The sequence below is a fragment of the Habropoda laboriosa genome, unplaced genomic scaffold (assembly GCF_001263275.1).
Source record: "Habropoda laboriosa isolate 0110345459 unplaced genomic scaffold, ASM126327v1 scaffold41, whole genome shotgun sequence".
NCBI classification, from domain to species: domain Eukaryota; kingdom Metazoa; phylum Arthropoda; class Insecta; order Hymenoptera; family Apidae; genus Habropoda; species Habropoda laboriosa.
In genome coordinates this window covers 1,706,156-1,719,380 of record NW_017100164.1, presented here as the reverse complement: position 1 = coordinate 1,719,380, position 13,225 = coordinate 1,706,156, and the positions used below count along the sequence as shown (strand labels likewise).

General features: G+C 37.1%; 1 protein-coding gene across 1 annotated transcript in view; it reads right to left on the bottom strand.

Moving 5' to 3' along the window:
* The window catches only part of LOC108578554 (ral guanine nucleotide dissociation stimulator-like), a 42,321-nt gene that overhangs the window by 20,508 nt on the left and 8,588 nt on the right, over nt 1–13,225 (bottom strand). Inside the window, exon 2 of the mRNA XM_017941913.1 lies at nt 8,097–8,313. Within this exon, the coding sequence (XP_017797402.1) occupies nt 8,097–8,261 (165 nt within the window). The 5' untranslated portion in view covers nt 8,262–8,313. The remainder of the gene's footprint in view (nt 1–8,096; nt 8,314–13,225) is intronic.

The following is a 13,225-nucleotide window of genomic DNA, read 5'->3' as shown; positions in this document are numbered from 1 at the left end:
ACTCAATAAGTTTTAACGTTAGATTGTTTCCTCGATGTGGCCATGGTGGTCATCAGTGACTGGAGTGCCTCAAATGTTTAGAATAATTAAAATAAATGTTGTCAACTAAAAATTTTGAACGTCATAGCTAGCTAGACATTATTTTCAATTGAAAAAAAAAATTATAAAGCATAATACTATAATCCTATGCTTAAAATGTATTTTCTTGTGGCCGCCTTAGTATTTTGTACTTTGCTTCAACACTGAGTCAAAGAATCTATTAATTAAAGGAAGAATTATACTGAACTATAAACGTATCCCAAATTACACCGTCAATTGCACAATAATCACAGTATCAAATGGAGAAACTTGCCATTTCTCACAATATAACCGTAGCATATGGTGATTCCATTGAATTTACAACTGGAAAAGAGAAGAAGTGGCGACGATAAGAGCAACCAAACTGGGTGGGTCGATTCTATTCAGTTCGAGGGCAAGCATCGAGGGACAGCAATATCCTCGATTTGAGATCTGAAGGAACGATTGTACCGCTATAAATAAGATCTATGTATAATTATTACGTACGAATATTAGAAACTCGCATTGCAATAAAAGGATCAACACGAGAGAGAGGGAGAGACAGTGATGAGTAGAAAAATAAAAAATAGAAAAAGAAAGAAAGGGAATAGAAAAATAGAGAGAGAGAAAGGGAATAGAAAAATAGAGAAACAGGGAAACGGAAATAGGGTAAGAGGAAAAGGGAATAGAAACACAGAAAAATAGAGGAAAAGAGAGAACTAGAGAGAAAGAGAGACATACGGAGGGGAGAGACAGAGAGAGGATTGGAGACACAGAGGGGAGGAAGAAGGAGAAAGAAAGCGGAAAAGAGTGACAGAAGGGTAAAAAGAGAAACAAAAAGAGAGAAAGGGGGAAAGAGGGAGAGAGAGGAGAGCCACGCGGTGCAAAGTAGAGATAACAGTCATTCGGTTAAACGGTTTCGCAACGCTCTCAGCAACAATTTTCCGAAGCCTGTTAGATAAATCCGCGCGGTGATCTAATCCTCCTCCAGTGGTTTCTGCACACATGTTACTCTTTCGCATTACCGTCACGGAAGATCTCGTGGGCCGTACATTCCTCGCGTTTTTACTTTCGCCCGTCGATAATTTTATTTTTGACTCATGCACCCACGGTGCAGGAACACGATGGTACACGAATTAGAATAGTCTTCTGACCTAATTCCCTCGATTTTGTTATTTCGATCGATAGTCGATGTAAATGTTTCTACACCCTTTTTGGGTACTGAAAGGCTTCAATCAATTGGGAAAGTGGTGGTTAGGTTAGGTTAGGTACAATGGCTATACAGGTTGAAATTAGATGTTCATTCAGTTGATAATGTATCGGGTGAAACGTGATATAAAGGGTGGAGTAATAAAAATTAGATAATAGAGTGAATATTTCTGGTAGAAATTTGTTCAATCAATAATTTCTCTATACATGAAGTCTCTTATTGTAAGCTGATACGAAAATTGAATTGAAGGTTAATAGAAAGGCTGATGGCAATTTTTATTCGAAAAATTTCTCCCTCAATTTGGAAAATACACAAACTGTTATTTTTTAGTATTATCTAACTTTCTCCTGTGAACAAAAAGTGCAACGTTGGAACAACAGAAAACTGTAATCGTTATAAAATACCATCAACAGAAAGATATTAGATATTTTCAAACGAAAAAGCGAAATTCAATAATTGCAATTATCTCTCATCAACAAAAAATGCAAATGAATTTTAATCAAAAAGTGAAGTCTTATCTACTATTTATTTAGAATATCCTTTATTCTATCCACTTTTATTTGGTTCTCACAAAGAAGAACAATCTTTCAAGAAAAAAGTATCACACAAACGAAAAATATCGAAACAAGGTACCATTTACGACAAAGATACCTCGGCACAAATATCTTCACCTTGAGTAAAAAAAAAATTAATTCAACCACAACACAGTACCACAAGCGTATCTCCATATTCCAACCGTTTCGTTTCTAAGTTAACAAGATCCTTCCTCCGTTCAATTCATCCGCCAAAAATAAACCAGCATTTGAAAAGAATGATTCACCTTGCCCAATTGTCAGGTTGAAAGCGTCAACTAACCGAAGGATACATAATACCTGGGCGATCAAACAAGGGAAAAAGGGGACGGTCGCGTGGATACCAAGACACGACCGGCGGAAGTTCAAAGAACCAGCTCTGATAAAGCGAAGCTTTGTTGATGCCTTTGACAAAAGCCACTTCGCGTACGGTCTGTGTGTACTTTCACGACACCTCAATAGAGAGGTGCACAATGCGGCCGAAACGTGTTAACTCCTACCGAAACTCCTCGAAAGAGAAGTCAGGGTCAATGGTAGCAGCAGTGGCTCGCCTCTATTCTTTCTTAATCAAATTCGAAGGACACGTGCTATTAACTCCACCGTGTTCTTTCGATCGTCAGATAGCGACCCGATGAATTATAATTTCAGATGGGAGAAGGGTTAAGGTAATTAGGGGATCGGTTTAGTCGAGTGACGTTATCGGCCTGGTGCGATCTACCGGTTCGAAAGTTGTCGAGATGATAGATATTAATTTGTTAAGTGGTATACTCATTTTCTGTGTTTCTTTCATTCATATCGTTCTGAGAGCTTTTTTTTAACTTATTTAATTTATTTATAGTTAATACTTTATTATATTTTTTTTTTACATTCTCATATTTAATCGCTGATCTCTGCTCTCTTCTTTTTCCCTATAGCACGCCTTCTCAGTTTCCATACATTCTTTCGACATTTACACATTCATCTCAACTATGTAGGTGAATTCTTCAAACTATTTCCTATCTCTTTTTCTACTTGATTCTGTCTCGATAAGTTTGTCCCGTAAAATGAATAAAGAATAAGTATTTGAAGATTTGTAAGTGAGAATTCGGGAATTTTCGTAAAAAGGAAATTCGGAGATTTGTCTGAAAGAAAAAGTGCAAGATGTAGCAACAAGTTAAAATTGCATATCAATTCTATTGGAACTACTCTTTCATGATTTTATATTTTGCTCACGTTCTAACTTTTCGTCCATTGGGAAAAATTGTCAAATTTTCTTCTCCGCCGTTTTCTTGAAACGTTGCAATTTTTTTCGCTTATCCTAGAAATTGGGTTACATGCACAGCGTGAAACGGGAACGTGAAGTGGCTGAAGGTGCTTTGACACCTTACTTACCGGTACATGAGTCACCGTGGCTCCTGCCAGCAGTTCGTTTAATTACTTATCTGGAATCGTACTTTGCGTACCGACTTACAGAGCCGTGTAATTATGCGTTGCCTGACCGGAAACCGGCAGCAACTTGTGCTTAATAGAATTCCCGCGAGAGCCAGGAGAATTCCTTTGTCTTCGCGGGACACGCGTTACACTTTCGATCTCTTTGCAAAATATCTCCACGTTGTATGCACTTTTAACTTATTACCACGTCCTACAATTTTTCTTTCCGACGAATCCCAGAATTTCTGTTTACGAGAATTGTTACACTGTCGAGCGAAAAAAGTGAAATTCACCAATTAAAAACTTGTCTCATCGACGATAATTGTTGGATTATAAGGAGAAATGAGTATGTGTCTGTGTAATAGTAACAGCAAAAATAATCAACACACTGAGACAGATTAATATAAATATATATAGAAATAACATAGTAATCATCTGTTTAGTATGGGTGACGCTGATAAGTTTTTTTTTTCTCTGCGTCTTGTTGATGTTTGTTTGATTGATAGCATAGCGACGTGCCTTCCTCGCGTATCAAAGTAAAGAAGATTCATAATTAAAATAATATCTTTTAATTTATTACCATAATTCTAATAATAATTGCAAGATAGAAAGGACTGAAAAGTGAAACCATCGAAAGTTACCTCCAGTAGACAGACGTCTGAATTATAATTAACCATTTGACAGTCTAATAAAATTACGAATTACGGTAAAAAAGAAATGTATATCTCACGCGTATTTTTTTTTTAATAATTACGTCGGGTATGATCATAGTTATGACAATAATAACTAGTTCCTTTTTAACTTTCTTCCTAAGTTACGTTTCTTCCTTTTGACGCTTTGCCCGAGTCTCACACGAGATAAACTGTCGAAGGGTTAAAACGAAAAGTTCGTCGATTAAAAATTTGTCCCATCGTTGCAAAAGTTGCAACGTTTAAAACGAAATAAAAATATATCGCCAATAGACAGACGTTAGAATTTTAAATTGAACAATTAATAATTTGCTCGATCGAAAATAATTGCAACGTTTAAAAAGAAACTTTCCTCGTTAAAAGCACCGTTTGATCGTGACATAATCTTTTTAAAAGTCACGTACCCCTAATCATCGATTTGCACTACATATCTATGAGTCAACTGGAGATAAAAAAAAAAAAAAAAGAAGTCAACTAGAGATATCGGTATTTCGCAGTTTCGAGCATAGAAGCGTGGAAAAGTAAACGAAACTTATCCGGTACGAGGCAAAACGAAAACTCTTTAATCATGCAAACGGTACGTTTGTTGTTCCTGACATAATTTAGCATTCTGACAAGCCTGTGGTAAAAATATCACGTGGATTGACGCACAGTGGCTGCCTAAGTAGGCTGAAAATCAGGTAATTGATGTAAAACTAAACAATACCAAGACGCAGAAGGAAATTATCATATCTTGAATGGAAAATGTCACGTTTCCAAGTGTCCATTTCAGTTTTTACCTTTTCAATGGAATTTCTTTGCCGAACACCCTTATTTTCTTTCACTTAACGAGCAATTATTCGATCCTTCAAATTTAACCTAACTTTTCATAAGTACCCTCAGTGACAGAATTCTCGCAAAATGTTAAAAGTCCGAAACACACTTTCCTCCGGTAAAAATTCAACATTTTTCCGATACAGAGAAAAATGGTAAACAGTGATAATGTTAGGAAATCATTTTTCAATATTTTTCGACGACGTGTGTTTTCAATTTGTACCGATTTATTTTCTATACGGTGAATTGCACGAGTGTGCATCAATTTCTTTATGAAAGGGACTTTATTCACCGCCAACTGGGTCAACGTAACCGTATTCCAGTTTTTGTTTGCACACGGTTCCCTCCGTATGGCCATTAACGACAACGATACAGTTCCGATGACACTCTGACCCTGATTGCCCGATTAAACCACTTCCACGTGCGCACAATGATCGGAAAGTATACAGAGAACACGCACAAAACTCACGAAAAGTGAGTCACAGTCCTTCGTGAATTTACAATTCTTCTGATTCGCGTCATTTTTCTGACGCTTAATTGTACTTTCATCCTTCGCTGATTTATCCTTTATTCATCCAAAAGGAAATATTTGCACGGAACGTTCTACACTTCGAAATAGATGCAACGCGTGATGAATATGTGGAGAAAAAAAAATCGCGCAAGAGAAGCTTAGTAACGAAACATTTTTTTGAAAGAATGGGAAAATTTGCTAAGAAGTCTGAGAATGTTTGAAGAACACGAGGATCCCTTTTGTCCTGGATTTCGAATTAAAACGGAGGAACTTTTGTACTCTTGTTTGAGAAGGTAGGACAATGGTTTCGTCTTTATGTTAATTCCAACACTGGAAGCTAGCCTTCTGTGGATCACACTTTCTCCAGCCTCTTTGGCTATTTTTCTTGTCAGATCTTCTTTTTCCCCTGCACAATACTTCTGACCTCTTACGGATTTCTTTTCACGTGGAGAACGAATTCGCGGAACGTTTACTTATAATTACGAACATTCGCGAGTAGAAAAAGTTCAGCGAGAAATGTTCTTTTCTTGCTAGATAAACCCTCACTTGGGAAAGTGTCGACTTTTATTTACCGCCAAGTATGCTTCGTACTGGAAACACGACTTAGCTTCACCATTTTTGGAAATTCTAATGTGAACATTTTCTTAGAATACTTTTAACTAATTATACCTTCGAATATGGAAATTATCTGAAATTTATTTCTAACCCCGCCTCGGTGTCATTTTCAGGAATTTCAATAATCTGCGGAAAATCGTACATTAGAATGCAAAAGTGAGAAAAAAATCATTTTTAACTCTATTCTCGACGAACCCTATCACATAGAAATTTGAATTCCTGCGCAGAAATTGTACGTTCGAGTGCAAAAATTTCTGAAAACTTCATTTTCAACCTCATCCCACTGCCGTATTTAGGAATTTGAATATTCTGCGGAAAAATCATACGCTAGAATGCAAACATTTTTTAACAATTCATTTTGAACATTATCTCAGTGCCATTTTCAGGAATTTCAATATTCTGCAGAAAAGTCATAAAAACAATTTGTTTAAAAGTTCATTTGTAACTCTGTCTCACATGAGAAGTGAAGAAAAGTGACAGAAAAATCTGGAAATTCCCTCGTGTCGCTTATGTGCAATGTAGGTACACATGTTGATGATTCAGCGATGAAACTCGACGCTCTCCTCTCGTTCTCATGCACGAGGTAAACAGTAACTACGATTAGAATAAACGTTCAGGCATGCACACCAACGAAAGTGACACACTTACCGCTCGCAGAAAGATGCTAAACAAATTCTACGTGCGAAAGCAATGTGTTCTGATAGCTTATCAGCGTGTACCGCAAACTCCTTGCAATCACATTATAGATTACGTACAGTTAACCAAACATTGCGAATAACATCGAATCTATGTCCAAAAATAGGATGATTTATCGTGAACGAAAAGATTTATCGTTTATATTTATCGAATTTTTTCTCTGCCGAAAATATATAAAATACTCGCGAATGATTCTATCGTTAACGATATTAATTGAAAATTTGAAATTCACTCGTTAGAAATTTGATTCTGTGATTCAATGTGTAAGCTTGACGAATCCCTGAATCGTTCCGGCAGAATTTTACGCAATTTGTCAGATATGATCGGCACAATCTAACTTACTCAATACCGAAACAATCGCATTAACAAGGAAAACGAAGTTTCGACACTTTCTAACCGAGTAGAATCGGGTCTCGAGCCGTGGGTTCGACAAGTAAGTGTTCCAGGGGTTTCATCCAATTATGTCGAATCATCGGAAGCGGATCAAACGAAAGAACATGATTTTTATTGACCCGCTATCTCTAAGTTTCCTAGCAATTGCAAGTGTCACGGTACTATTCATCTTTTTCTTAGAAAAAATTTCTTCTGCGAAGATTTTCTGTGTTATCTACTCTTTGTGTTCTTAAGTGTTTAATTACAACGATCATTTCTCCGAAAAATATTCAAATTAAATTCTTGTGGAAAAATCATTAAGAGATTTCACAACGGTCTCCACTCCAACATTTAACCAAGTGACTCCACGATATCTACTCCTTTCCCCCTTTGCAAACAACGTCCCAAAATGCACGAATCTACCAGACATTACACGGCAAAAAATTCCACTCTGAATCTGAAACCCCAGTTGTGTCTTCAAAATGAATTAAAATCGTTAAAATCACACTTCTACAGTCCCAAAATCCACGAATCTCGCAAACATTCCTCGGTAAAAATTTCCACTTTAAACCTGAAATCCCGGTTGTGCCTTCAAAACGAACGAAAATCAATTTTCGTTAAAATCGTTAAAAGCCCACTTCTACAGTCCCAAAATCCGCAAATCTCCCAAAAATTCCGCTCTAAACCTACAACCCCACTCCTTCCTTCGTCGAATCTCCCAATTTTTTCAAAATCTTCACAGAAAAAGTTCCACTCAGAAGCTACTTTCAAATCAATTCTCCAACAAACCCGAGGAACACTCTCGTGTGTACTCAAAAAGTCACGTTCGACGTCGTGTCGAACTCTCCAGTTCGAAACGCGACTCCACAGGATTTACTCCAACAACTACGACATAAAACACGAGAAACTGAAAGAGGCCACGAAACGAAAAATACAGAAAGGGAAAAAGAAATCCATCAGGCAAGAGTACACAAAGGAAGAAACATCGACGAACAACCGAAAGGAGGAAAATCATTGTTGAAGAGAGCAAAAAAAAAAAAGAAATACAAGAGAAAAAAGAGAGGGAGAGAGAGAGTGGGAGAGACGAAAAAAAGGTGGTTGAACGAGGGAACAAAACGAATGATGAATCTGTTGCCAGTCTGTGTGTTTACCTGCTGCACGTACCACTGCGTGGAATTCTGGTTCTTCCGGTGGCTGCTGGGCTTGCACGGGGCGCAGAGCAGCAGGGGCGCCAGTTTGTTCACCCCCTTGACGCTTGCCGACGCCGGGGGCGACGTTGGGCTCAGCCCGTCATCCCCCAACACGGGCCACAGCATCCACGTGTGAATGTCCGCGGAACTTCCCCTTCTTCCGTCACTTCGATTCTGCCTGTGCAATTCGTCGAGTGATTCATCTGAACGCTAGTCTCCCTGGACCGAGCTACTATTGTCTTTTTTTCTTTGTTTTTTTTTTTTGGGTGGGATTGAACACGAATCTTGAGAGTGATTGAGGGAGTTGATCTTTTTTTTTTTTGTTTTTATTGGAGATTCTTGCAGATTTATCTGAACACTAGTCTCGAGAGTTTTTACTTTTCGTTTCTTTTTCGGGGAGGTAGGACTGAACACGAATTTTCAGAGTGTCTGAGAGAGTTGATATTTTTAGTTTTCTTTCTTCTGTTGGAGATTGTTGCACGTATCGCAAGTCGCACTTTTATTTCTGTATTAATTGGACTTTTGAAATTGAGGATTGGGTGTTTCTGGTAATTGTATCAATTTTTTTAGAGCAACTTAATAATGGAGATTTGGCTCGACGAATATCGTATACGAATGCTGGAATTTTACTTGATTTGTATAATTTTGTGTAATTTCGATTTGTAATTTTGTGAGAAGAATGTTCATGATTTCAGACGGCCCGAAATTTCTGAACTTTGTATACTTAAATCAGTATTGAATCTATCCGTAGCTTTGAATTTCGCAAAATAAGTGTTCAATCAACAATGAATTCATTCGTAACATTAAATATCACAAAACATTGTATCCATCGTTAACTTCAACCTACAAGGCTCGTTCTTTTCTCTTTCTTCCACTGAATTCTTCTTTCGTATAAATATCGAATGTACTCGTGAATCCATAAGAGCTTCAAATTTCATAAAACAGCTCCCAAACGAGCATTGAATTTATCCATAACGTTAAACTACTCGAAATAATTTTTAAACGAGCAATAAATTCTAAAGTATCACAAAACATTATGTACCTTGGTAACTCCACCTCTCGTTCTTTTCCCCTTTCTTCCATTAAATTTCCCTCGATACAACAGACAGCGATAAATCGCTGGAAACATGTGCAAAAAAGGCCCGAGTGCATCGTGTCCCATGTGAATTCGAGATGGAACAGAGTGTATTATACACAGAGAGAGTCTTTCGTGCCTGTCGGTAGAAAAGTGATCGATACGCAATCACGACTCGAGTCGCCGAGACTCGTTCGCGATGCTATTGCCGACGAGAAACTGAATTATCGTCGATTCGAGCCGGTTGAAACGTTTTCAATTCCCACCAGCGGCGACGTGAATAACGCCACCGAGAAACAGCGCTCCATTATCAAAATCGAATCGCGATATTAAAAGTGCGACCTGCGATCTCTAACGAAGGATAAATAAAGCCTGTTTTATTATCCATTCCAACGGTTCAAACCGCTTACAAACTGCGTCATCTCGTTTATAATCGAGCTGCTCCGTTCCTCGTGATTGGCACTATTGAGTAATTAAATGTTGTACGAAGGCTAATCCAAGAACGTCGTAATGGTCGATTCGTTCCAGTGTCATTGGCAATTCTACTACACGAAGATTCGACGTACAGTCTTGAATTTTTCCAACTTACGAATTTTTCTTTCTTTTTTTTCTTTTGCTGTGTGTTTTAGAATAGAAATTTTCCTTTCGTTTATGAATTTCCTACGAGGACTGGTATAAAACACTTGTAACTGACTCGTTCATATTTCCGTACGATATGTTAGAATTCGATTGATAAATACATGGAACGTGTAATCGTTTATTAATAGCGAGTATAAGAGAGAAGAAAATCGAAGTGTCTGCCAATCTTAATATATTTCCTTTATTAATTATGGAAACTAGTCAATTCCAGATTAGATCAGATTACGTTCTAATGTTTCAAATTTTAATTTTAATCATTTTATAATATCTACGATTTTAATCATTTCAATTTCAATCCTAAGTACATTTTTGAAAAATTACCTCTCATTTCGATTTAAAAACTACTCTATTGCTATACCATCGCTAAAGCTACTACAACTAAATACACACATTCCAGGATATTTTGCAAGAATACCGTGTACCTTAAAATAGAAATTCCTTTTCCATTTATTTTCCATTTCCAAACACTTCAAACACACGAACCTTGTTTATCGAAAATCATTTCCCGATTACGTCAACAATCACTTTGCCTACGCACATGGAATCGTTTCCCAATGAAAAGGGATCAAACAGAAACTACGAGCTATTATCGATCGAACGACAGATGGATAGTCGATATCGAAAGGTCGAAGGAGCAAACGGCGGGAAACGGTATCGTTAAAGAAGATGTCATCGCTGTGTGGGCGGAATAGCGCTTCCGACGATTAGTGTCGCGAGGCCCCTGGAAACCACGCGTATTTTCTAAACCTCGTGACTTTTCACATTTTAAATACCACGTGAAACTATGGAACGAGCATAAACAAGCATCGGCGTAAACACTTTTTTATTTCGTCGCCGTTTATACGAAAAAAAAATTAACCCTTCGACAGTCTAATAAAACTGCGAATTACGGTAAAAGAAATTTAGATTTTGCACGTATGTGTCTCTTTAATAGTTGCGCCACGTGTGATCGTTTTTGAAATAGGGGATACAGAACCCTAGGACGTTGTTATGATAATAATATTCTCGACCCTTTCGAACTTTCTTCCTAAGGGTCTCTCCTGAGTTAAACAGTTATTTACTTGACTCTGTGCTCGAGTTTCTTACGGGACAAACTGTCGAAGGGTTAAAGATGATATTTTTTTTATTATTTTTATATTTTAATCTGGAACGTTGCATGATTTAGAGCGATTTTTGCACATTTTAAATACCGCGTCGACCTATCGAACGAGCATAAACGAGAGAAAATTGCTTCAAAGGGGTAAACTTTTCACTTCGTCACTGTTTACACGTCAAATATTACAGATACTTTTTGTTTGTTATTTTTTATACTATAATTTGGAATGTTATGCGATATTGAGCTATGCCATTCTTGAATTAGAAAAAGCGATTAATATTCATTTACAGAGAATGTTGTTAAATGCTGCGATAACATTAAGCAGAACGAGAATGGACACTGGATGAAACAGCATGAAAACGATTTTTCTCAATTTATTAAACTAGCCGACGTTGTATGACGATCAGTTCACTCCGTGTATACATATGTATATCCGCAATTTCCCACGTGCCGATTCGTTACGCAGCAGCAACGCAATATCAACGGGAATGATAAGCTAATATCTAGAAATACGACAAAGTGGCAGACATCGATGGAAGAAATAGTCTATCTTAGACAAACATAACTATACCTCTCGTATTGTCCCACAAAGTCCTCTACGAAATGGTAAAACGATTTATAAAAAATTCTATCGAAAAGAGGAAGCACGAAAAGCAAACATTTCTTGGAAAAAAGAAACAGTTTTACGTCTCCAATTATCCAAAAAAAATGTGGAATTGGTTTAATAATATGTTGCGAGTGATGGCGTGAATGTGTGTTTGTTGAATCGTCTCGAGATTTGGAAAACGAGCGGATCATACAGAGTAACAGGGAGTAAAAACAGTAGAACCTCGTTGTTATTGATATCAGAGAGCGCGTGAGAATTAATTGCGAGATATAATAAGAGACCGTTGATCAGATTATCATTATTCCTTTTTACGTGTGTTTATAGTTATTATGAAATTATTGTTATAAAATATATCGCTATTGAACTTATTATCACATGTTATACAACCACCAAAAAAATCTCTTATTATAGCATAAAATAATTATTTCTAAAAAATTCGATCAAGAAATGCAAGAAACACAGCAAAAGCAGAAACGATTTTTTTACGATTCGTGAGAAATTATTTTTAAAAGCACTCGTGAGCGGAGATTGAAAATAAAAAGAATAAAAGTCTATCGCTCTATCTCTGGAATTGATATTCGACAAATATGTTTTACGACACGTGAGAGAGAAAAAACAATTTTCAGAGAGTTCATTTGCACAAAAACGAATATCACGGTTGAAAAACAAAGGTTTGTGATGACATTGTCATTATCGATGGTCGTCCAACACACGGGAAACAGAGGAGTCGCGAGGACAATAAAAAACCGGGAGGTGACACGATAGGACGACCCTAAAACGTAAAAACGATTAAGCGAAATCCTCGTGGCCTGATAACAGAGTGTCGATGCCCGTCGACGCCTCGTTCTGATAAAACGAACGCCCCGTCACCGCTTGCCACGAGAATCGTACGCACACTCGTGTGCCGCGATCTTAACCCTTCACTTCCCACGATTTTTCGCGCGTTACACTGTCGATTAAATTAACGAGGAGCCTATGACTGACCGTGACTCGGAAACACATTATCGCGAATCTTTGAAAATTTAGGTTCGAACATTAGGACTCTTCGAAAAATCAGATCTTCTTGAGAAATTAGGCCTTTCCATGAAATCGAGTCTTTTCGAAAAATCGGATCTTCTTGACAAATTGGGTCTCTTCGAAAAATCAGATCCTGAGAAATTAGATCTTTTCGAATAATTAGGTCTTTCCATAAAATCGAGTCTTTTCGAAAAATTAGATCGTATCGAAAAATCAGATCTTGAGAAATTAGGTCTTTCCAAAAAATCAGGTCACTTCGAAAAATCAGATCTTTTCTTTCGAACTTGATTTTGCGATTCGTAACTTGAACAATAACATGACAATTTTAGAATTGTATTTCATCGCAGGAAACTTCTGCGCGATGTAGGGAAGTATATGACATGTTTAGTGATGGAACAAATTTTCCGCAAAACATTACTGGAAATATTCATCGATGATTTCATAGATTTTATGAATGATAAGCTGATATCTGGGAACTGAAAACACTTTTGCAAATCGAATTCTGTGTACAATCGACGATTAAGGGTAATTGTTTATCTGATAAACTCTGTAAACCACTTCATCGTTTAAAAAGCAGTGTAGATAAATTCCAGTAAATATGTTATCTACATATCCACCCATAAATCATCCATAAAATGGATTCGGAGTAAGAATTA